This window comes from Citrus clementina, unplaced genomic scaffold (assembly GCF_000493195.1).
Source record: "Citrus clementina cultivar Clemenules unplaced genomic scaffold, Citrus_clementina_v1.0 scaffold_1, whole genome shotgun sequence".
In the NCBI taxonomy this organism is placed as follows: domain Eukaryota; kingdom Viridiplantae; phylum Streptophyta; class Magnoliopsida; order Sapindales; family Rutaceae; genus Citrus; species Citrus x clementina.
The window spans coordinates 23,648,889-23,673,390 of NW_006263303.1; the positions used below are offsets into that span (position 1 = coordinate 23,648,889).

General features: G+C 35.8%; 4 protein-coding genes across 9 annotated transcripts; 1 reads left to right on the top strand and 3 right to left on the bottom strand.

Annotated features, from left to right (window-relative positions):
- The first annotated feature begins 833 nt into the window (after window positions 1-833).
- On the top strand, window positions 834-5,269 carry LOC18055191. Its single transcript, XM_006452563.2, has 5 exons — window positions 834-1,391; window positions 3,438-3,523; window positions 3,606-3,911; window positions 4,070-4,153; window positions 4,496-5,269. Exons 1-5 carry the CDS (start codon window positions 888-890, stop codon window positions 4,956-4,958), a joined length of 1,443 nt encoding a protein of 480 aa, XP_006452626.1. The 5' UTR covers window positions 834-887; the 3' UTR covers window positions 4,959-5,269.
- A 196-nt stretch (window positions 5,270-5,465) lies between these two features.
- On the bottom strand, window positions 5,466-9,433 carry LOC18055192 (SEC14 cytosolic factor). The gene is made up of 11 exons (XM_006452564.2): window positions 9,143-9,433; window positions 8,992-9,020; window positions 8,287-8,370; window positions 8,128-8,181; window positions 7,588-7,665; window positions 7,328-7,381; window positions 7,182-7,241; window positions 6,998-7,093; window positions 6,571-6,672; window positions 6,362-6,442; window positions 5,466-6,018 (listed from the first exon to the last, which is right to left on the bottom strand). Exons 1-11 carry the CDS (start codon window positions 9,189-9,191, stop codon window positions 5,701-5,703), a joined length of 1,005 nt encoding a protein of 334 aa, XP_006452627.1. The 5' UTR covers window positions 9,192-9,433; the 3' UTR covers window positions 5,466-5,700.
- A 3,326-nt stretch (window positions 9,434-12,759) lies between these two features.
- On the bottom strand, window positions 12,760-16,539 carry LOC18055193 (serine/threonine-protein kinase D6PK). 6 transcript variants are annotated; one of them, XM_006452566.2, is made up of 3 exons: window positions 16,278-16,539; window positions 14,481-15,561; window positions 12,760-13,767 (listed from the first exon to the last, which is right to left on the bottom strand). In XM_006452566.2, the coding sequence occupies exons 2-3, from the start codon at window positions 15,428-15,430 to the stop codon at window positions 12,906-12,908; spliced, it is 1,812 nt and encodes a 603-aa protein (XP_006452629.1). In that variant the 5' UTR covers window positions 15,431-15,561; window positions 16,278-16,539; the 3' UTR covers window positions 12,760-12,905. The 6 variants fall into 6 exon arrangements, with proteins under 6 accessions (XP_006452629.1, XP_024033416.1, XP_024033413.1 ...); XM_024177648.1 differs by lacking the exon at window positions 16,278-16,539 and adding an exon at window positions 16,216-16,234; XM_024177645.1 differs by lacking the exon at window positions 16,278-16,539 and adding an exon at window positions 16,140-16,218.
- A 2,579-nt stretch (window positions 16,540-19,118) lies between these two features.
- LOC18055194 (DNA-directed RNA polymerases I and III subunit RPAC1) lies at window positions 19,119-22,830 on the bottom strand. The gene is made up of 9 exons (XM_024178006.1): window positions 22,614-22,830; window positions 22,043-22,228; window positions 21,360-21,489; window positions 21,166-21,246; window positions 20,856-21,049; window positions 20,453-20,548; window positions 20,262-20,355; window positions 19,912-20,031; window positions 19,119-19,501 (listed from the first exon to the last, which is right to left on the bottom strand). Exons 1-9 carry the CDS (start codon window positions 22,755-22,757, stop codon window positions 19,398-19,400), a joined length of 1,149 nt encoding a protein of 382 aa, XP_024033774.1. The 5' UTR covers window positions 22,758-22,830; the 3' UTR covers window positions 19,119-19,397.
- Between the last annotated feature and the right edge of the window lie 1,672 nt (window positions 22,831-24,502).

The window sequence follows — 24,502 nt, forward strand, 5'->3', positions numbered from 1 at the left end:
AATGAAGTCTTTACATCAAAAAACTCTTTAGGCAAATGGGTTCAGTCTTCTTTTCTCTCTGCACTTGTTGCAGACACCTAGTCATGGTTTTCCTTTTCGGTCTCTTATCGCTGCTTTCTGAATTTTTTTTTTTTTTCTGGCTAAGTTTCACTAGAAATGAAAGTTGTATAGCAAGAGCGTGTGCTGTAAAATACAATCATTAGGTGTTCAGTTAATGGCTGTGCTATCTTAGAGTTGCTCTAAGTTGCTCTAAGGTCACAACTATATATATATAAAGTGATAAATAATAAAAAATTAATTATAATTTTAATTGTGTGGTTATAATACGATGTTTTACCTTAAAATGATTTTATCATAGATAGGCCTTAAGTTAATATGTTTTGTAAAATATTTATTGTTTATTTTATACAAAATTATGAGCCTATTTGGAAATGTGGTGGAGTAGTTGCGCTGTCAAAATTTAACTATTAAGGTGATCGGTAACACTTATGGTTAGGTTTTGACAGTTTAATAAATTTTTTTCTCAATTTTTACTCCACAACCATAATTTTTACTCCACAATAACTGCAGTTTAAAAATTATAATATCTCATTTCCAAACACATCCTATACCTCTTACCCAACAATCCTAAATCGATGTATAGTTTTAACAATAGAATGGAGCACAATGAGAAGAAGCAAACCCATAAATTATTATAGCGAGTTTCACAATTACATCGCCAAAATTTATTACTATTATAAGCTTTACTCCAATTTGCCTTTTATGAAAATTAGAACAATAAAAATAAATAAATAAATAAAACAAAATACCGAGCTTCATCGGAATATATCCCCGAAGTGCCACGTGTCCCCAAAAGATACAGAAACAATAACATGATTTAAAAAACAATGAGACCAAAGTCTTGTGTTGATCGCAAGCATAAGCTTAAGCACACATTTCACTTCCTCTGCCACTGGAACTCGAAAGTACTGAACTTTTTACTCTCAAAACCCCCCAAAAAAAAAAAAAAATTCAGAATGTCAAGCAATAGGGAGGAGCCTTTAACTTTCGCATCGTCTTCTCCAATCACAGTTTCAGACCAGCTCGACAACAACAGCTACCACACGGACCCATCGTCCCACATCGGAAGCGCTTCCAACAGCTTCCAAAACGACACGTTTTTGAGCGAGAGCAGCGCAAGCATTAATCTTGATGTTGAGTTCGGATTCTCTAGGCCCGAGTTCAGGCTCTGTCAACTCGCCGGTACTGTCGACTTCTATGAGCGCCACGTGTTCGTGTGTTACAAGAACCCTTCTGTCTGGCCTCCGAGGATCGAGGCTGCCGAGTTTGATCGCTTACCCAGGTTGCTTTCTGCTGCTGTTGGGGCTAGAAAGCCTGATATGAAGAGAGAGGTCTGTTTGTTTTTGTGGGTTTTGTGGTGTTTTTGATTTGGTGATCTTTTTACTGAAGTGAAAAAATGTGTGTTATTGATTTGTTTTTCACGTTGTGAGTGAGGAAATTTTTTTCCCCATTTTGTTTGCATTTAGGAGCGCTTTGTGGGGGCTGTTGCTTGTTTAGGAATTTGATATTGGTTGATGTAGATTGGTTTTATTCTCAGTTAAAGAATGTGGGCTCTTGGTGGTTTCTAAATTACTTTTGTTTTGATGACTGAGTCAGCTTAAATTTTGTCATGGATTGCTTTTAGATTTGATATTGAAGTGGAATATCATGCTTTTTCTACGGTCATTTTTCATGTGTCTTGATAAGTTTGATTTTGTATTTGGTGAACTGAAATAAGTTGGTGTTGGCTCTGGGTAAAATAAAAAAGGTTTTGGTGGTTCTTTTATGGGTTTTAATTTGAGGAATGATTATGTGTTGAATGGGGTTCAAATTTGCTGCAAGTTTATTTTAATTTTCATGACTTGAAGTAGTTTTTGGTGTTTCATGTGTTGACTGTGCTTTAAGTCTCATCTCAAAGGGTTTGATTTGGTTCCATTTGTGGGATGGTTTTAGTTGTAGGGAACTGATATAGGTTTTAGAGTTTTGTTTGTTGATTGTGTTGGTGGTTTTCTGGTTTTGATTTTGATGTGAGGTGCTCCTATTTTTGATGAATTGTGGTGAATATTCTATGATGTCTGTGCTTTTAGAAGCGATTTGGTTGTTGTTTTAGCTCTAATGCTTTGTTCGGTGGGGTTTAAAGTTCAAACTTTATTGTGTGTGCGTGCGTGCGCGTTTTTTCCTTTTTCTTACTCTCGGCAATTTGAGAATATTAGCCAATCATTGGATAGTTTGAAGTTTGTGGGTTGATTTTCGATTTTGTTGGTTTACAGTTTCAATATGCATTAGTCTCAGCTTTAGCAAGTTGAAGTGGAGTTTGCTGTTTTGCTAATAATCACTTGGTTTTGGGTGCTCTTAAGTTGTGTGATTTGGTGTCTGTGATCGGAAGTGGGATCTTTTGCAGGTTCATAGTGTTTAGCTGTGGGGAATTTCAAAGTTTGGGGAATTCCAGGAGCATCTAGGGGTCATCAGTGGGTATTTTTGAGTTTCAGAAAAAGTTGTCTGACATATATATTAAATTCCACTTCACCATTTTGTATTAAATTGTTTTGGGCTTTGCTTAAGATTTTCAAGGGGCATGGAGAGTTAAATTGTTAAGCTGTCAATTAGTCATGGATCTTCCTTTAGTGCTCGTATATATTTTTGATGTTTTGTGTACATATATTTTCCAAATATGGTTCCAACCAGACTATATATGCTAAGTCAAAAATGTCACATATTTGAGGCACTTATTTCACCATTGCAGTGTGGAATTTTTGGTTACTTCATTTTCGGAAGAATTATAATTGTGATGAGAAGTGGAATTTGAGAAATTATTATTCCAATGATTACCTATTATGGTCTCTACAAAGTCTGAGGTTAAGAGTTTTTATAGCACGATGGAGCTTTTGCTCATGATCTATGTAGTGCAAAGCATTTAATGTGCTTGAAATCTCAGAAAAACCTGTGGCCTGTACTGATTGGATCTATAATGCTTTTAGTAATGAATGTCTTTGTTGACTGTATTTTTGTGTAAAATTGTTTTCTCTAGTGTCCCTAGAGTTGGAGAAAAGGAAACAAATATATGTGTTATTTCTTTTACATATTAATCTTGTATGGTGGGCAGGACATTTTGGGTCATCTCATTTGCCGGTCTACGGTTTACCTCAAGTTTCTGATAATGTTAATGTTTGGTCAGCTAATTGTTATAAGGTTTGGTCATATGGTCAATTGGCATGTTTGTTTGATTTTTATGAAATTTTTCCACAAATGAATTACATTGGAAAAATTAGAGATTAATTTGATGAAATATCTGTGTTTTTTGGGTTTGGTTTCTTTTTCTTTCTTTTTTTTTTTTTTTTTTGGGTTCTGATTTTCTGAGGTTGATCACTTCTCCTTACTTTCCTCTCTTTTTCCTTTAGACCCGCTTAACAATATGCGAAGGGCATGATGGAACTGAGACATCAAATGGGGATGTGCTAATTTTTCCAGACATGATCCGATACAGGTCAACTGAAAGCTTCTTTTTAACTGTTTCCTTAAAATATTTTTCCATTTTAATATTGGTTTTGATCAAGTAAAGGATGCAGGAGATTGACTCATTTTGACGTTGACACATTTGTTGAAGAAGTGCTCGTGAAGAACAGTGAGTGGTTGCCTGGAACCCCTGAAAAACTAAAGGGTTGGTATGTGTTTGTGTGTTCTCATGCGTCGCGGGATCGACGCTGTGGAGTTTGTGGACCTCCACTAGTTAGTAGATTCAAGGAAGAGATAGAGACCCACGGGCTTCTGGGTAAAGTGTCTGTTAGCCCTTGCTCACACATTGGGGGGCACAAGTATGCTGGAAATGTTATTATTTTTGGATCAAATGTTAATGGAGAAGTCACTGGGCACTGGTAAGAGGAAAATCTGTTAGTTATTATTGATTGCTTTAACTCAACTTTTAGTTGTTAATTTATTAAGTTCATAAGCATATCTAGTCACCATGATATATTGCGCACATGATTGCTAATTTAATGCCATATAAAAATGTTTTATTTTTAAATTTTTGTAGGTATGGGTATGTCGCACCTGATGATGTACCTACATTGCTTGAGCAGCATATAGGGAAAGGAGAAATTGTAGACTGGCTGTGGAGGTAATTAATTTTTTGTTTCTTGCTTCTAAATTTCCTAGATTGTGGACTAATTTTTCTGGTGTTTCTTCATTAATGCATTAATACTTTGTAGTAGACTGCCAGCTGACTTTACTTTTGGTATGGTTTTTAGCAGTGGAGTGGATATCCTAGTAAATTAATTTGGTTCCTTTAATCTAAATGACTTGCCATGCCATTGATACACCATTCAAAAGAATTGGCAGTTTGGATATTCAGATTGTATCCAATTAGAATTGTGAAAATCTGCCCGTCCCGCTTTCTTAGTGATGGTTTCCATGTTATATCATACAGTAGTAATGGAAAATTTAATGCTGATATTTTTAGGGGTCAGATGGGTTTATCATCAGAAGAACAGAAGAAATTTCTAGAACTAAGGCTCCAACTAAATGGTGAGACCAACATGGAAAGCAACAATAAAGAGGTGGCAGGCAAACAATTGAACGGGGATAACATTACAGCCTGTAGATCTCAAGTTGATGTTATGAGCTGTTGCCAAGAGAATGGAGACACCTGTTGTCAGAATACTCAGAGCACTGTCTTTCCAGAGAAAATAGATAATCCAGATGCCGATGAGAGGGCAATGAAGGTGTCAACGGATAAGAAGAGAAGCGGCAAGAAACTAGTTTCCCGAAGCAGCAGCAGCAAAGGGGCTTTTACACGCAAGGTTTGTGCCATGCCAACTTGGCTGGAAAGCTGGGAACGTGAAGATACCTATGCAGTTCTAGCCGTTGCTTGTGCTGTTGTCTCTGTTGCTGTTGCCTATAGTTGCTACAAGCAGTTGAGCTAGAACTTGAAAGGGCATTGCTTTATGTTTTAATGATATAATGGCTTAAACCAGCTTCTGCTTTCCAGCCAAGTAAGGTGTGGTTTGTGGCATATTGTGCAGTTACCAGGCAGAGCTGTCCTGATATTAAAGGGATAAAGGCTTGAATTAAATTATTAGTCAGATATGTATAATATTTGTCACTGAGGTACTTGATGCATTTCTTCGTTCTTTTACTTTGTATTTTGGTTACCTTCCAGTTTGTACCTGTGCATACGAAAATTGAAGTGTTCCAACACTTTAGAGAACTAGAGAATTTAATGTTACATCTATTTTGTTTTGGAATTTGATCAGTTTGACTGAAATAACTTAATAATATTTTTAGTGTCCTGATTGACAAACTTCGATAATTCACAGGGGATTGAGCAGGAGGTTCAGGCATGCTGGTTTCTTATACCGTCATACAATGTATTTGATTGATTGGATAACATCGGAGCACTAAAAATAAGAGCACTCACTTGACAAATAAAGAACATATAAATCAAGAACATATTAATCCACCTCAAGGTGGGAATTGTTGAGCTACACCAAATTAGTTATTACATTCACCTGCATCGATCTGATGCAAGCAAACACTTTTACATGTGATTGCTGGAGTACAAAACCTCTCTTCACTCAAAAGCATCAATGAGTGCCAGGGCCTCAAGTGTTAGGTTTGAAGTTGTATGGTGCATCAAATGCGTAATTAGCAATATCTAAATTCTAATTACCCGTCAACTTTGAGTCCATTCAATGAGTTAATGAGTCCATTCTTATCCCCAATCCTGTGAAATTCAGATTCTATTTTCTTGGTGATCTTGGCGCCTTCAGGATCTGGCTCCGGAAAATCCACATGGAAAGAACCCTGTCTGATTGGTACAACAGACTCTGTAAGTACGGCTTGCTGCTTGATGTAATTATAGAGCCGCTGATGGAAGGCATGGTCCAAGGAGAAACAATTTTCAGTAGTTCCATTGCCAATATGTCGAGATGAACCAGAACCTTCTTTCCGACAAAAGTGTGGGAGGGATGCATAATCCATTATCTGTATAGAAGATAATGGACTCAAAAGTTTCATTCTTGTAGAAGTGGCCAGAGTTTCATTGAAGTAACTAATGAGTGAAGTGAAGTGGGGCAAAATGACCATCAGAAAGACTTTCTCGATTAGAATGGTTTAATTGATGGAACATTATACTTGTCCAACACCACCATCTTGGATTACATAAGGAAAAGAATCCAACTACTTATATGAAAACAAAATTATAGGAATGACCTTAATTTGCCGCACCAGTTTTGAGAGTTCTAGTATTTCATATCATACGGAAGTAAATTGTGAGGCGGTTACACGAATGTGCAGAAAGGAAAGTTAATTGGAATAACTGCCTTACCTTCAGCAACTCGTCACGCCCATTGCCCTGCAGGACCTGCATTTTTCTCCTTGTTCTTTCTTGCAGAAGTGGCTTTACGACCTGCCAGCACTCAAAACTATTAGATTTTAGTCTTGTCTCGGTGAGTGAAGAGAACGGAACAGAACAGAGAAGGGCTCTGTATGGAGAGGGGGGTTCATTTGAATTCATATATAACGATAAATTCAAACCTTCCAACATGCTGAAAATATATACGGGGCATTGACAATATAGTATGTTTCAGTCTTCTCTGGATAGTTCAAGTCATCGATTGTAGTTATAACAGTCATCAACTGCATTAACAGAACAAAAAGTGAGAATATTTGGATTTCAGCAACTGCAGATAGAGGTGTGGTTGGTTGATGCTTTCCAATCTTCTCAACCTCCACGAAAAGAATTTGAACGGTGATTAGCTAATTGTCTCTCTCTTTTTCATTAGTAGTTTCTGATAAACTTTTACAAGGCAGCCATCTCAGTGTTCTGTTTCAATGGTACAGAGTGTAGCAAGAAGATACAAATGAAAAGTTTGATTTCTTTCACTTATCAAGTTTCCTGCCATACTTTGACGAATTTTCTACAACATGACAATATAACACACTTTCAATCACCAAGAAATACCTTTATTTGGTTCAATGCTGACAGTTTTAAGCCAGTCATATCCAAAACCTTCAGGCTGGTGCCGATGTAACGTCCATGCTTTTTGGATGCAGAAGGCTATCATAAAGAGACAAATAAGACTCCATGAAATACTGTAAAACAGAAGTTGAACAAGTGGTATCAAAGTTGTGGAGACCACACTTACCAAAACCACACGATCCCTATATTCATTCATTTGAATGTGTGACTGTACATAATAATTCACCTAAAACAAAACGAGATTATAATGAATCAGGAACAATAATTTCTATGTATCACAAACTGAAACGATAAAATATGCTAGTTCCTTACAGAAGCTTTGTCATGTGTGCTTAGCCCAACACCAACAGCGATTACAGGAAGACCCTGAAAATTTTTTAAGCACAAACAAAAAGAAAACCAAAAGTTATTAATCAACATGAAAGGTTATAAATGCATCAACATATTCCTTGGTCAAAAGAACTACCGATGTACACAAAACAGACCACCACAGTAAATGTGGGTAAGCTACTATTGCAAGACCACAGCTGTAAATATTGAAGGACAATAATTAATTTATCACATGGAAATACCTCTTTTGAGTAACCTGATACACCTACAAGCTGAGAATCTCGCACTGCTCTATACAACTCAGCTGGAAGAATTGGTTTCTGCAAATACAGAACACAAAAGCAACAATGGAATAACTCAATGATTGCAGCAAATAAGCACAGGTTTGCTTCAACCTCATGAATATTGAACCATCTTATAGTTCGAGAAACTGAGAATATTAATTCATTAAATTATATTTTGAAGATGAGAAAAGTTTTGGGTCATTTGTTAGAAAAGGCGGTCAATTTCACTTCTTCATTTTCACTCTTTATGCGAATAATGCAAAAATGAAAATGATTAAGAACACATTCACATTATCCCCTGAGAATTTCAGTAGGGAGACTGATCATTTTCCATCATCTTCGGTGTGCAACTCAGAATGAATCAGAAAAAATAAAGGTGTGCAACTTAGAATGCATCAGGAGAAAGAAAATTCCTCTGCTTTTCCTTGCATTGAATGTATGATTACTTTTTTTTTTTTTTGGTTGACAGAGATATGTTAAATTGGTATAAAAACTCACAGCCAAAATATTGTCAATATCATTTTCTATCCTCCAGCGCAGACAATCAACCAACTGAGACAATTAAACACCGTTAGAAAAGTTTCAAGGACAAAGATAAACGTGATTTTAAGTACAAATTTTAACTGCAATATTCTAGTTGAAACAAATAGAGCTAACCATTTTATGGGCTTTTGAGACATTCCAGTCTCTTGCTTTAAGAAACCGCACCAACGTGTCAGTCGGATTTCCCTGGTGCACATTCTGGGATCACCAGACAAAACTTACGTTACAACTTAATTTATGCAAATCAGGAGCAAGTACACATACTCATGCCGGCACATGTGTAATTAGCAACTTTAGCCATCCAATTATACTAAATCTGAAAAAAGAAGGAAACCTGAACTTTCAATAAACCAAGTCAAGGGTCTCAACTTTTATTTTATCCTAGGCAATGAAAATGTCCAAAATCGCATATCAAACTATCAGAAGTACACAATCACAGCTAATTAGAAAAGCAGAAGTTCAAAGCAAACTAGAAAATCTTCAATAAAAGTAGGGTTAACAGCTTACAATAATCTGAAGACCAATAGATCAGAACCAAGAATGAAAAAAGTAGCTACAGTACAAACCCAGATCAAATCAATAACAAAACCAAGCTGCCATGTAATCCAAAAGCTTAAGAGAAGAAAAATAAAATCACCCAAAAAGAAAAAAATTTCAATGGTTGAATTAGTATCAGTCAACTCCAAGCTTCAATCTTTGGGCAGTCCCCATAACTAAAACCAAACCTTTCACTCCTATTTCCCTTTCTTTACACTACTTTGATTAGCATCCAAACCAAAAGCAGATCAAATGAACTTATACAAATGAATTGATACTAACCTTAAACGTCTCCTTGAGAGAGTCATCCACTGTAAAAATCAGACGTAAAAAATAAATAAAGAAAATAAAATAAAGAAAATGTCAGTATTACAGATCAAATAAGAAGAACAAACAAAATGCAAAGAGAAAAATTCAATCTTTTGAGGCTTACAATCTTCCATTAAAGTCTGAAACTGCTTGATTTCTTCTTGATGAGCCATAGCAATTTCCTCTCTTGCTCGTCCCTTCGATTTGCAAGCAAAAGTACAGCAGGGTCTGCTTCAATTCTCTATTTGATCCTCTTTTTCTTGCCTTATTTACAGCCTTTCAAATGGGAAATTGCTTAGAACATTTCACTCATTGCCATACAGAGAACAACAGCACCATTTTATGTGTGAGTGTATGTATATATATGTATATATAAAGAGTAACGAATCTTGAAATTTAGATTTGGGAAGTGGGAACTAATCAAGAGGTAAAAATAGAATGAATCGGATTTATGTAAAAAAAAAAAAAAAAAAAAGGCTAAACTAATTGGGCATCTTTTTTAATTTTTATTTTTAAATGAGGGCCATCATTTTTATTTTTAAAAATAATTGATTATTTTTTAACTAATAATTCTCAATAAGGGAGCATTAAATTACTAACAAGTAACAATCGTGTACAAATTGGTATGTATATAAAAAATATATATATAAATTTTAATATAATTATTATGGAAGATTTTATCAGTGCTACATTGAAGTTTATATCGAATACAATTTTGTGACCGTATATTTTTTATGCAATTACAGCCGTTTGATTTGGTAGGGTCGACTTTCGGTGACTGTTGGGGTGTCAATTCCATTTAATTGTTTGTATATGTTAGTAATGGAGAACAAATTTTGGCATGGGAATATTGAAAAGAGGAATATATTTTCCATGATGATAAAATAATAGGAGGAGACGTAAACAAGATTGGTTTTTTTAAAATAGTTGATCACAAAATATATTGACATAAACGACATTGGAGAATTTAATACGATGGTGTAAATTAAAATTATATCTAATAAGATTATGTCACGCGTGTTACATATAATTTAAATTACTCTTGATTATTGTATTAATTTAAAATTGAATGCAAAATGTAATAACATGGAGATGTTATTAATTGCAAATATATGTGGAACAAAGCTTATGTTACTGATTTTATTTCAGCAAAAGGGTATATTTAAAATATTTTTATAATATTGTAGAAAAATAGTAATATTTAAATTTTATATATATAAAAAAAAAATATATATGAATCGGAAAAAACTAGGACGAGCGTGCTTATTGAACATGCGGCGTGCGATGCACGAGACAGAGAGAATAAATGGTTGTAAGAAGAGAATCCGTAAAGTTTCCAAAACAGACACCAAAAGTGGGGCCTCTTCTGTTAAAATTTGATGGGATGATCGTGTAGCCATGTGGCGCCACGTGGTTCCATTTGCAAAAATGGTGATAGATATTTGGTGTGAAACAATTTTTTATTTCCTGCAATTTTATTTTTTTAAATAAATTTGTTGGATGGCATTGGCAACAACCTTTGATTTGAGGGATGAAACCAAATTTGAAAAGTAATAGACTTGTAAAACCGCATGTTGGTAAAAAGACATAATCATTGACCCATAATTATCAGATCTTCAAAATTGGAGAGCCGCAACTACTATTGACCAGGTCGGTGACTGGGGGCTGAAGAATCTACTAGGCTTTCTCTACAGACGTAATCTAAAAGCTAGAAGGTTTGAGCAAACTCGGCATGAGAGGAAATTTTTGCTTGTATTTGTGCTAATCGTTTTGAAAATGAATAATTGACCCACCAGATGTAGTGGAATAATATAACGTATAATTAAGTAAATACGTCCACGTCTAAAAGATGATAATTGAGATCCATTATCGAAGACAATTATTTATACAATTTAGTATAATATTCTTTGAGAGTTACGTTATAAAAGAGAACATGATCTATGTTTTTTTAAATAAATACACAACAATTTTATTCGTGTTTTTTTTTTAATTTTATTATACACAGATTGTTACTAATATTACATCAGACATTACAATTATAATATTTACAATCGTACTAAACAACTGGGACCACTGCCATACATTAACCACTGAAGCACTTGCCCAAATACTTTAAACCCTCTCTAATATTTGAGAGGTGTCTACTCCACTCATACTCCACTTACATTTCGTAAGAGAGAGACTGTCACCACTCAATTAGTTGATAATTGAGGAAGAACTGAAACTAACCTCCATAATGCTCTTATGGAGACTCGAACCATTATACTCAATATTATAAATGTAAAGTTTTTCTCATTGGACCGAAGGCCTATCGGTGTGTTTTTCTCTTTAATTGTACATATAGAGACAAAAACTTATTGAGATATGCTTTATCACTATCACATGAAAGTTGGGGTCATCTCCTAACACCATCTCAGGCACTTCGGCCTTTGGCGTGCCGCAGCTGTTGTCCCTCCAGCAATCTCTTTTCTAGCGTACGGAGTTATTCCAACCGGCTGGTTGTGTATTTTTTTATCTTGGACCCCATCTTGACATTGAATTTGATAGCACTTGCTACCTCGTTGGTGATACTCTGATATATATATGTTCTGCATCAACTTGCCCCCCAAAGCTTGAGTATTAAACTCATCTAGTATATCCTCAGCATCGTCGGCCAAGTCCCGGAGGAGATCATCTAGCCTGGCCACATCTTAACAGCCCACTCTGTGTCTGTCAGCTGCTTCTCCTCAGGCCTCAGTCATAATGAACCACGTTTAAAAAGTTTCTAACAGGAGGAATCAACTATATAATGAACGACGTTTATAAAGTTGATAAACAATAGTGTTTCAACAACCCTAACTAAGGCAAATAAAAATGCTAACCTGGTACTCCAATTGGCGTGTCTGAGCATTCAATCACATTGATTATGAAATAGTTATCAGCCGTGTCCATAAAAATTGCAAGGAGATGATAAGACACGAAACAAGAACCTTTTCTCTTTTTTATATTTTGTTCTCCTGGAAAACCAGTTGGTCTCCATCAGTCTGCAGTAATAAAAACTGTTTCATGGGTAAACTTTGATGTTTCGATTCCTCGTGAAGCCGCCAAACCCATTTGAGTCAAAGATGAAGATGATGGAAGAATGAAATTGCCTATTGGAATATTGAAATTTTCATTTTTTTTTTTAATCGGCAAGTACTGGTTGTGCCACCAGAAGATTTAAAAGTAGTCGACCCATCAGTTTAACATTTTTCTTAAACCTCAATCAGATCCCCTCCGTTTCATTAGAGCAGAACTCCAAACCTCTAGTATAGAAACCAGTTGAACCAACTAAATGCATTGATATGGTTTTGTGTATTAAATAAATTTATTTGAACTAAAATTTTTCCTGGCTTTATCTGAGTCGTCACTAAGCAGTAACTTCACGGTGAATTTATTCAACATATCAAGGATCAGTTGCATAGAAGACTTGAATAGGAAGAAAGAAGTTCATTATAGAAACCTCCTCTACGGAGGTGGGTGGTCTCAGTTTGAATAATGTATCCTGAAACTTGTCTACAAGCAACGCTAACCAGTTCATGTCAACTAGCTACATGAAGAATAATTCAGGTACAAACGCAAAACTAAGACTGACAGTTTTCGTGAGCTTGTTTCGGAGAAAGATGGGTCAACAGTTTTCCTGTAGAACAAGATCATATCTGAAAAGAGATGCGACTCTAAAAGTACAAAGAATGTGCCCTTGCATGGTCATAAGAACACAGAGGAGCTTGAAACGCTGAGACATTGAAATTAAATTTAAAAATGTTAAGAACATATATATGATCATTACAACATGAGAATCCTGATTTCACACAAGAACCATTTCAGAAACTCTACATCTTTCCTCGAGTGAAACAACAATGAGAAAATTAAAAGAAATCAAATTCCAAATAATTATTATGATCAGCATTACCAGCAGCAACAGCTTTTGCCTTAGTTGATAATGCTGGGGCTGGACTATGCACAATCTCAACTGGTTTCGGGATCTCTGGCGGGCTTGCACAACGAATCAATGCCCAATTTACACCTTGAAAGAAGGGATGTTGCTTGATCTCGGTTGCTCCTCGTCTGCAGGCTAATCTATTCTGGGGCTCTTTCACTAGTAAGCCCTTTATCAAATCCCTTGCTGAAAAACTGACAACAGGTGACTCTGGAAATCGCAACGGTTGACCCACAACATTGTACAAGGTGGCCCTATTCTCAGATCCTTTAAAAGGAGTTTTACCGAACAGTAGCTCATATAGAAAGATCCCAAAAGTCCACCAATCAACAGCACTGCCATGCCCTTCACCTTTGATGATTTCCGGTGCCAGGTACTCGTGTGTTCCCACAAAAGACATGGAGCGGGCATTGGTTGGCTCAGCAATAAGTTCTGGCAATGGGCTCACTTGGTTCCCCATTTCATTCTTAGGCTTCTGTGCTTTCTTGGATTTTGAAAAGAATCGGGGGGAAAAACAAGTTGTAGGGGCAATACATGATGGCTGGATACAAGAGGGTTCAATGCAGGCAGGTTGAACACAATAAACTGGGTTCTTTCGCAAGGGTTCTGACTCAAGGGTGGATGACTTGACTACTGTTGGGCTGACAGCACAACGGAGGGAAAGATCAAAGTCAGAAAGCATTATGTGTCCATCTTCCCTCACAAGAACATTTTCTGGCTTCAGGTCTCGGTAAACAATCCCAAGCATATGGAGATATTCCAGAGCAAGAAGAACCTCAGCTACATAGAACCTGTTTAGAGAAAGTTGATCAATAACTATGCTACAATTTATTTTCTAGAAAAGACAACACGATTGCTTTGTTTTAATGGATACAGGATCAAGAATGAGTGTCATACGCAATCCTAATTTAGATTCACTTCACTATTGTCAAAATTTTCCTACACAACAGCTTCAAAGCCCCCCAAAATCAAGCAATGTGCAGCAATTGTGCCCCACCACTTTCCATCATATGTCAATTTGAACCACCATCTCAGTAGGTTAATCAGAGAACATAGGAGATTACTAATAATCACAAACCAAATGTTTGGTCTCAACTTTACCCACCTATTGGAATCACTTCTCCTCTGTGTTATGCACACTGGCATCCATTAGAGCACGCTACCAAGAAAGACTTCTACTAATTATGTTGAAGATCAAATCAGCATTTTACTGAGAACTAAAGATTTCTAACCTCATCTTTGAAGCATTCATCTTGAGGTTGAAAAGCAAATTGGTTTTATATTTTATTTGATTTTTTTTAAATCAACAGAATGACACAAATAGGTTTTCTTGTGAATTGAAGATACTCCCTATAACGACCAGTCCAAAAGAAACAATTATAGATGATAACAGGAAATATATAATAAAATTAGACAATATAGTACTGAAGCACTGAAACAAGCATAGAAGTTAATTATCACATTTTTAATATTTAAATATGATAAGCAGGGAAAATTTTCATACTTCACTGCTTGCTCAGAAAAATATTTTCCAGGTTGCCTTTGCCGAAGGGTGTGCAGGTCACCTCCGGGGCAGAACTCCATCACCAAGCATGAGAATTTGTCAGTCTCAAAATGGGTATATAAGGTAGGAAGGAAAGGATGGTCCAGAGATTGCAGTATTTCTCTCTCTGTTTGTGCTCGGAGTAGTTTCTTACGTTTTTCCAAAGATGCTTTGTCCATTACTTTCATTGCAAAATAACACTTTGTTCCAGTTAACTCTGAGAGATAGACACTTCCAATATCCCCACAGCCCAATTTCTTCAGCAGTCTAAAATGGCCAACACCCAAAACACCATCTTTCACTCGGACAGCTTGTATTGCTTCCCACTGTGCATCATTTGCCTTGTGAGGTTTGTTGACACTGCTACTTAAGCTGCTACAAGTACTTTCATCACTAACATCACTGCTTGTGCTACCTCTACACATGCTGCTCTTTCCACTCTCAACATAATCACCTCGGTCACTGATTTTGGCACTTCCACTGGTCTTAGGAAGACTGCTTGTCCCATCGCTAACTTTGGCTGAAGCTGGACCAGCCTCAGATGGTTTCTTCTCTTGTTCACCAACATCTTCAAGAGAGCCCTTAGTCTGACTCACTTCAGTGCCCACAGAAGTTGGAACTTGTTTAAGATCACCCAAGGTTAAACTCGAACCCACCTTATCAGCTAAAGAATTAAGGGACTCTTTACTAGAATTCAGTGATTTCTCAACTGTGGGAGTAGCAATAGAATCTTGTTTTGATGCAATTTGCTGGGCACTTCTAGGTATCTTTCTGGGGGTAAATGGGTCAGATTTACTCGTCTTTGTATTTTGTAAAGGTGAAGGCCTGCCAAAATTCCCTTCAGACGGTTGACTACCGATGGGTTTCCTCTGCTTTTCTGGAGAACTTCTCATACCAAGTTTTGAGGCCATTGAAAGAAAGCAAGCTTGTTAAGTAGACCAGATCGTACAAACCCATTACTCCCCAAGCATTAGCAAACGGCTTCCCCCATTAGCAGCACCAATTATTTTCATCTCCAACTCCATCCACAGTACAATGGTTTCTACAATTGACCAAAAGCAAAATCAATCACTAGGCAGTTAAATTTTTTAAACTTACAAGATATCAAACAAATAGCATGTCCAATTGAAAAACACAAAACAAGATAAATACATCATCCCTTACAAGACAAAATATAATTAAACTACCACATGACACAAAAAAATAAAAATTGTATATTGCAAGCCAACATAAGTACTGAAACCTCAAATCTAGTAAGGCCAAATAGTCACTCTAATAACAATTCGAGGATAAAATATAAATACCACTTCATAAAACCATCCAAAAGAGCTTAAAGAAAGGTTTATAGCTGCATGCAACATAGATCAAATGATATCTTCCCGATAATAATAATAATAATAATACCCTGCAAGAAATTTACAATCATATACTGAAAGCAAGAGAATCATAGCTACGTAGATCAAATTCCAATCTTTTAAAACCTTAAAATACAAAAGTAAAACGAAAAGGATCAATACCATACAAATGCTATTCCTTTAGAGCTTAAAAATACAGGCCAAAGAGCAAGAGATAAGAACAAGCTAAAGAAGATTCATTATAGATCTCAAAGTGAAACCCCACCTCTTGGCATAAAAAAGAAAGCCCACAAATACCCAGATGCTAAAAAACAAAGTAGAATGGCAAGGAAGCAAAATACCACCAAGCAAATTAGAAGACAAGTTAAAAGCCAAGAGAAAAGAACCCAAAAAAGAAGTGTACCTTAATTGTCTTTAAAGATCAAAACTTTGAGCCTTTTGCTTTTGCAGTGGAGAAAAAGAAAGGGCACCCACTCGCTCATTCACTCATTCACTCATTCACTCATTCACTCATTCACTCATTCACATATGTACTGTAGAGAGAGATAAAAGAGAGTGATGTGTGAGACTGAGAGCTTCTCTAGAGAGAGAAGCAAAAATAAAAATGAAAACTTATAAAGAGAAAGAGGGTAAAAAGAAGAGTCTTTGATGAGAGTGTCAACTGTTACAAAAGCGACTTGCTTGGGTCTACAATGAAAAGGAGAGTCAAAAGACTAGTGTTTTGAGGATCAATAATTGTTATTTTTCAAAATAACAAGTGGGTTTCTGATTTGCTAATATTTTCTAAGAAAGGACATAATTTGTTCATTTATATCAAGTAGGTCTATATCCCTAATGAAATGAGTGGAATAACCTTTCATTCTTCAAAGTTATTGCTACATTCTAAAGGTACTTTGGTCAGCTTATGAGAATAGTATTTGATACAGGTGGAGCAATTGTGCCATCAGTTTGAGAACATCTAAAGTTAGGGGACTCACTATGTTATTATTCCTTTTTGTTTTGTTTTGTGACTCAAGACTGACTTTTGTCCTCGAACATAAAAACAGGTGTCTTAATCAAAACACATGGGCCTCAAAAGGCTCCAAGCTGTCTCTTCTCATGCTTTTGGGGCCTCTTTTTTTCAGTTCTTGAGTTTCCCATTTAGGGCTTCAAAGTCTTTTGAATGACCAGTTGTGTCCCTTTTTGCCACCTTTTTCGGTGGTCCTTAAGCACCATTTTTATGCTTTTTTTTGTTAATGACAGATGATGATGATGATCAATTTACGCCAAAAAAATGGTCCATGATTTGTTTGGTTGATTTGGTCCTTCTCCAGACTGACCAAATGGATGATGAGATTGACGAAATATTGAACTGTGAATATTAACCATAATAATAAGTTTGATTTGAATGTAAAGCACAAAAAAGTACCTAATATGCAATCTCATCGTAAGTTAGTAACTAATATGTTTTTTTTTTTTTTAAGTTAGTAAGTAATATTAAACCATCTTAAATCGTATCAAGTGACAAAATTGAGTAAAAATATTTACAGAAGATGAGTAGGATCTTCTTTTGGAATAAAATGAAGCAAAGCCTGAAGTAAGATACCGAAGTTCCAAGGAATATTTTTGTCGGGAAGTGCATGCAAAAGCTGAATAAATCACAGAAAAGTGAGCACAAAATCCTTATTAATCCCAACAATATCTAAATGAGGTGGACTGAAATAATGACCACTCCTGCTCACCACACAAACCATCTCGGAAATGGAATGCTAACAAAACAAGCCTAACAGCTAAATTTTCAAGGCAGATTTGCTTGTCAATGTCTTTGGCAAAAGCAAACATGGGACAGCTCATTAAATGCTTTAAAAGACAATGCCTTCTTCTCTCACAATGCCTATATTGAAGATTTTGCTAAGCTTCTGTTAAGTATGGATGCTAGGCAATAAAATTAACAGAGCTCTTGAGCTGTTGTTGATGGATTAGGCATCCTAGACTTGAAGTTTGAAGACCAGATTTGCCAATTGCGTAATTATGTCATATCAGATAACCTCCCAATTTCTGTCAAACATTTGATGCTGTCTTATCTTGTCTTTGGACTTTGGAAATGAATTCAGTGTCAAGATATGACAAGTCAGTTATTAAATATTGAAAAAAGTAACTATGTCTTAAAATAAATTAATCATTGTTTATGTGACCTATTTTGAACAGGTTTAACTGTCAATGAAATCTCTTGCAAAAGTTGGTTCGCTTTAGTTTAGGATTTGGCTGTTCAACAACTTGGTGTGAACAAAAATGAACAAGTTGGGTTTGTGTGATTTGATCCATTTGACCTGCCTAACCAGTGGGTCAGATCTGGATCATGACTTGCAACTTTAATTAAGTTTTAAGAGTAATTTAATCTTCAGATTATGTCACTATATGAACTCAAAACCAGCATTGCTTTTCCGTTCTGGCTAGTAATAATTCAGATTTTAGAATAATGATTAGGTGTTTGCATCTGGATTCCCACTTTCATACTAACACTAGATGCCCTTGCTAATTTTTCTCTTGTTTTATTCTTCTTTTTTTTTTTAATATTGATTAATCATTATATTAATGCATTACACATATATTTACAACTGCTATTATAACAGATATATTTCACTGATATTTACAATCAGAAATACATGATTGAGACTTATATTATTACATTGAATTCGGTGAAGTACATGCCCAGATAAATAATCCCTTACAGAAGAGGGATGTTCATACTCTACTCGTATTGCACGAGGGAGAGGAAATTTTTGAAATATTAAACAAATAAGCACGTTAGCCCCCACAAATACTTTTGTGGGGGCTTAAACTGCTGCCCGGCAACAACCCACCACTCCGACCAAGGCCGAAGTGGCTACTTGCCAATCTTCTTAAAAACTAATATAAAGCTGTCTGCTGAGGTCAAATTAAGTGCCAACAATAATAACAAATGATCAACTACTTGAGAGATCGATACAAAATCAATCAATCTTGACCATAGCTATGATTTCTTCAATACGCAAGCTTGTGACCTGACAGACAAAGATTCGTTTGTCGTGAGAGACAGGTATGATCACATGCTTCATATGGGTGACTGTGTAAAGCCATAAAAAGTACACATCAGCTTGGAAGACTATGCATTATCTGAATTGATAAATGAAACTATGCAAGAATAAAGAATTATGGCCAAAGAGACGGGAAAAAATAAATACATAAAATATACAACAAAAAATAAAAACAACTGAAACAGCTTCTATATAAATTCTTTTCCACAGAACTTATGAGATCACAGTCAGTTGAGAATCCTTTTATCATGATACAAAAATAACAGCAATGGTTTGCCTAAAATACTCCTACTTTTTTACTAATACATGCAAATGCAATCTCATATTTATAAACTAAATCAATATAGCTTATCCAGTTTTACAATGGAAGGTATACATAGTTGTTCAGTGCGGAAACCAGCGTTTAATGAACCACTTCTCCGTCTATAGTCGCTTGTGTATTTCTCAATATCCTGCAGGACCAAGCTTCAAGAAAGCTCAGTAATTACACGTTCGCACTTGTCTTCCAAAATCTTCACAGCTTCAGTAAATAAAGTTTCAGGAGATAACGCTCCAGTTGATTCGATAGTAACTGGATAGAGAAAGGACACATGAAAATGTGAAGTTAAACCATCAAAGCTTTTCCATAAACAAAATAGAACACAGCTTAAGACTGAAATTACAGCAACACAATTGCAGATGTGGGAAGGGTTGAATGTCATATTGCCTAATTCCAACCATCTAGAACTAGTAAAATGTATAACATTCCATCATCATGGTATGATACAGTACCAAAAGGAAGAGTCCCAGCCAGGATCACAATAAATAAGGCCCGCTTGCAATTATATTACAAGCTAATTTTTCATGCTGCATGTGTGCTCTTTTGCATAGAGCCTTCAAAGAAGTACGCCTACTTTTGAACTCAACAGCATATTTCAAATTTATTGCATGAGGCAATGTTCTGTTTATAGTACTAATTTATAATAAGCATGACATACTTACATATGAAATGATCTTTAACACGACGTATTGATACACGCTTCTCCCATTCTTCACCACATCTTAGGCATTCCCTACAAAGTGTACAGGCACGGGGTCGTGCTACAGTTGCCCTTTTCTTACCTGGTTACCAACCAAAATTTTAATTAACAGACAGGCACCAACAGGGAAAAAGTTGCTAGAGGTGAAAATTGAAAAAGGTAACATGATTGCTTGTCCTGTTGACACATTATGTAGCATATTGCATATGACCTAACTAAAGAGGCAAATTATTCAAGCTAACAGGAAAATTGTCTTTGCAATCAAAACCAAACATAGAAAAGAAATAGCAAAAGAGAATAAAATCACTTTACCACTGCCAATATCTTCAATATCGAATACATTAACTGGGCATGTCTTTACAAGTTTTTCAGCATCCTCATCTTCAACATCTTCCAATAAAACAATCTACAGATGATGAATAGATTATTCAAAACAGTTGCAAAAGAAAAACAAAAGTAAAACTGATGAAAGAAGCTTCAATTGCTCAATAAAAATTCCTCACCTCAGGAAGCATCCGATACCAGGCAGTCGCAACTGGGGACCACTTTGCATGTGTTTTACCAATGCCTTTAACAGCATGTGCTTCTAGTTCAATTTCCTACAAAAGAATGAATTTTACCAACAACTCCAGATTTCAACCATATACAAATAAGAAGCTGTAGGTTGAAATTATTCATATCAACTAATAGATAATAATTTTTTTCCATTTAATCACAGTTGATTTTGATCAAGCATGAATTAAGCTTCAATCAAACCAATAATTCGACTATGGGCTGGAGTAACAGATTTTTCTTGCACTTTAAAGTAATTTATTTCCATGTTCATTCTAACGCAAATGTAGTTTAGAAACAAATAGAAGCTGACCTAAATGAGTAACAACCTGAAAAAGCAGAAAGAAATTTTACCTGACCAGGACCGAGTCTAGCAATAGTAATGTCTAACATGGGTCTAATTGGATTGTTGGAAAATTCAGGTAACAAGTCTTGACTGGAACTAAAAGAAGTGTAAGTTCGAGGTTTTGACGAAGGATTTGAGTCTGGTTTTGTTTCCAAAGGCAGCTCACTCCCATTCGGTAACCACTTCAATTCATTAGTTTTTACTGCAGTAAACACAGCATTACCATTAAATAAAGCAGCCATCAGTAGACTAACTATAGAATTCAATTAAAACAATAGGGCCCAACAAGTCAGTTTACAGCAACAGAAGCACACATACCTGTCAACCGGGGTCCACCTCGCTCACAAAGAACATGGAGTTTAAAAACAATGGTATTCTTTTCATTTGAAGTATCATTTTCTACAGTTAAAATAGAAAATCAAACAAATGCAGGGTTAACCAGAACATAAGAATAAAACTTGGAATTTGTCAAAAAATAATCTAGAAAATCAACAAATATATATTTGACAAACCTGACATATACTCGAAAAGCCTTGGATCAACAATAATCGGAATGAGACCCAACCTGTGGGCAAGAACCTCATCTTGGATCACTGATGTATTGTTTGCGATAAGCACTTTTTCAATAGCCATCGTAGGAAGCTGCATTCACGATAATCATAACAAAATTCACCACTGCCATTAATACCTGATCACCAACTGACTAGCACATAAGCACAGAAATCATAATATTGATACTAAAAGAACAATCAGAGAAATCAAGGGAAAAATCAATTAATTCTTAAATGGCGTTTACAGCAAAGAAATGGAAAACAAAACTGAAAAAGAGAGCAGGCTCCTCTCTCCGTCAACACAATGTCAAAATTCTTTAAGCTTGACAAATGTTTAAATTTGCTAGTGAAAGGAGGCAATTCTAAGCCATTGTCCCCATTCACCAAAAGGACATTCCAGAGTATGCATGCAAGACGAAAGTACGTAAAGGGAAATAGATTAATCGACCCATTCACACCACAATTCTTCTGAACTTGTTCAGCACAGAAAATTACACTCTTGGACTCATCATTAACTCCAAAATTGTGTCAAGCATAGAAAGATAACTACTCAAGACTACAACATAGTATCACACATAAATGAATTCGAACATACATGAGTTTTCATGAACAGAATAATGCTAAAGCTGCAAATGGTTACGCACCTCGGCTATGAGGATCCTTCGAAATGCATTTGCAATTGCTGCATCAATACCAATCAAATCAAATTCCATGTCATCCTTAGTGAGTCGAATCACTTCAACTCTAAAATTGTTGCAGAAATGATCCAGCTGTAAACTATTATCGACTCCCATTGAAGCATAAGCACCAGAATACATTACATTCTCTGTCTACAAAAATGAAGATCATAAATTCAAACAAGTTAAGAAACGAATTAAACACAAAAGCCAGAACCTTACTCTTATGGTAACAAATGAAGAAGAAATTAAGAGAAACGGAAACCGGCATTATGAAACAAACCATTTGAAGTTTATACGAGTTAAAAAACTAGTGTAAGTGATAAATACATCAACAAAAGCATTCATGTTGCATCGAGCTTGAAAGTTTCAAACTTTGCAATAGCTCAAACAAAAACTAACAGAATTTACTCTGTTGTTCAGAAACATGAAGAGGCACGTAAATAGGTCAGTAAGAAATGCACATGGAAACATACAAAACTTGAACCTTGGAAAGTTCCAAAAAAAAAAAACGAAAAGGGCGGAGGAGAATTATTACATGAATAGGAGCATCAAGGTTGCATTGAACGCGAGTTCTTTGGAACTCAATGTGTGGTGGGAGCTTTTGAGGCACATCTGGTAAGTCCCATATTGAAAAGCTCTCCGCTTCTTTCTTCTTTTCAGTCTCTTCTCGTTCAGCCATTCCTAATTGCTTGGCCTCTGTCAAAATTACGCTGTTTTTGGTGAATAGATGAGAGTGGATGAATTCAGGGTTTAGGGTTTTAATGTATGAGTGGAGTAATATCAACCGCATCCCTCAATTTATAAAAACAACAAATAATGACGTAGTTCGCAAAAGTTATTCACGCGGCTAACTACCGTTTAAGGATAACAATTTTTACTATTGGGATCGGACATTGCAAATCAAATTGGGATGAGATAAGGGCATAAATAAGTACTATTTTTATTTGTGCAATAAGAGAAGGATTAATTATAAAATCTCATTCCATTATGTAACTCGTGTCATCTGAGACAATTTGAAATCTTGATCGAGATGAAATTAAGACACTTTATTGTCTCAATTATAATTATTTTTAGGCTGGCGCTAAGTTACGTTTAACGTAACTTAGCGCCTCTCACAGCAATAGTACCCGATCCCATCAGTGGTATTGTTGATGTGAGAGAGCGTAAGTTACGTTACCTTATTTTTATAGAGGTTCAAATACTTACTATCACAATATATGAGAACAAGTATTCTCCCACTAAATTAAAGGCTTATTAATTTATTATATGGTCATTTAATCCAACATAGTGATGGTTCATATAACTCAATGGTTATTCAATAAATTTGATAATGCCCATTCACCTTAAAAGCAAATTTCTCTACCAATAATTTAAAAAAAAAAAATCGTCAACATTATTTTATGGGTTATTTTTTACCAGTCCCCATATGTTTCAACAAATTTTGGCGCATACCTTAATGTTTCAACAACTATCACCACACACCCTAATCAACAAAGTCCGGAGATAACTTTGACAGAACAAGGGTAAAAAGGAAAATGATGGTTTGCTCCCGTGATCCCCAACTGAAACTCGAAGCCCACATCAGAATTTCAATTTCATAACCAAACGCTATCGTTTTATGCTCATCCAAATCAAAATGCACACAAGTACACTCACCTCACCAATCTACCAAAACTCATATTCCACACCTCACAAAATTTGTTTCAGTTTCAGTTTCATCCACCATCACCATCGTCAGTTCGTGACCGCCAAGCACCTTATCAAGAGATTCCATCTAGTGAATCTAGTCTGAGGTGGAAATCGTATTAACCCGCAGGATCTCTAAAGATGAGTACGCCTAGATCTGATTCACTTGCAGGTATTCGAGAACAAGCCCCTCTAGAGATGAATGTGCAGCTGACTCAATCACTGTGGATTCTGCGGCATCAATCCCAGTTGCCTTTCTTCGGCCGTATACTAAGAATAAATCCCATTTTTGCTAAGAGCGGTAATTCCTTTTGGCCACTCACTGGAACCCCATGCCACAAAGCACCGCCACACCACTGGCTGCCCGTACAACAACCACAACACAAAGCCGATCGATTGATTTGGGTATAATTTTACTTGGTCAATATTGAAATTGGAATTGATGGCAAAATATAAATTAATTTTAAAATTGATTAGATGATTTGCTAGTTTTTTGGGCGTTCTAGCATGATGGATAAAATGATTTGGTGAATTCGATTAGCTATTTCGTTCGGAAAATTGGATGGCTAGTTTGGTGCATAAGGCTTGGAAGATAAAGATTGGTTTGCTATTTCATTTGCATTTATGCTTGTTTAAAACGGCGAGGCTTGGATTTAAAGAACAACGCGGTGGGCTTTGTGGGGTTGACTACAAATGAGTAAGGAATTTGTTTTTTGAAAATCACTGAAATAACTGAAA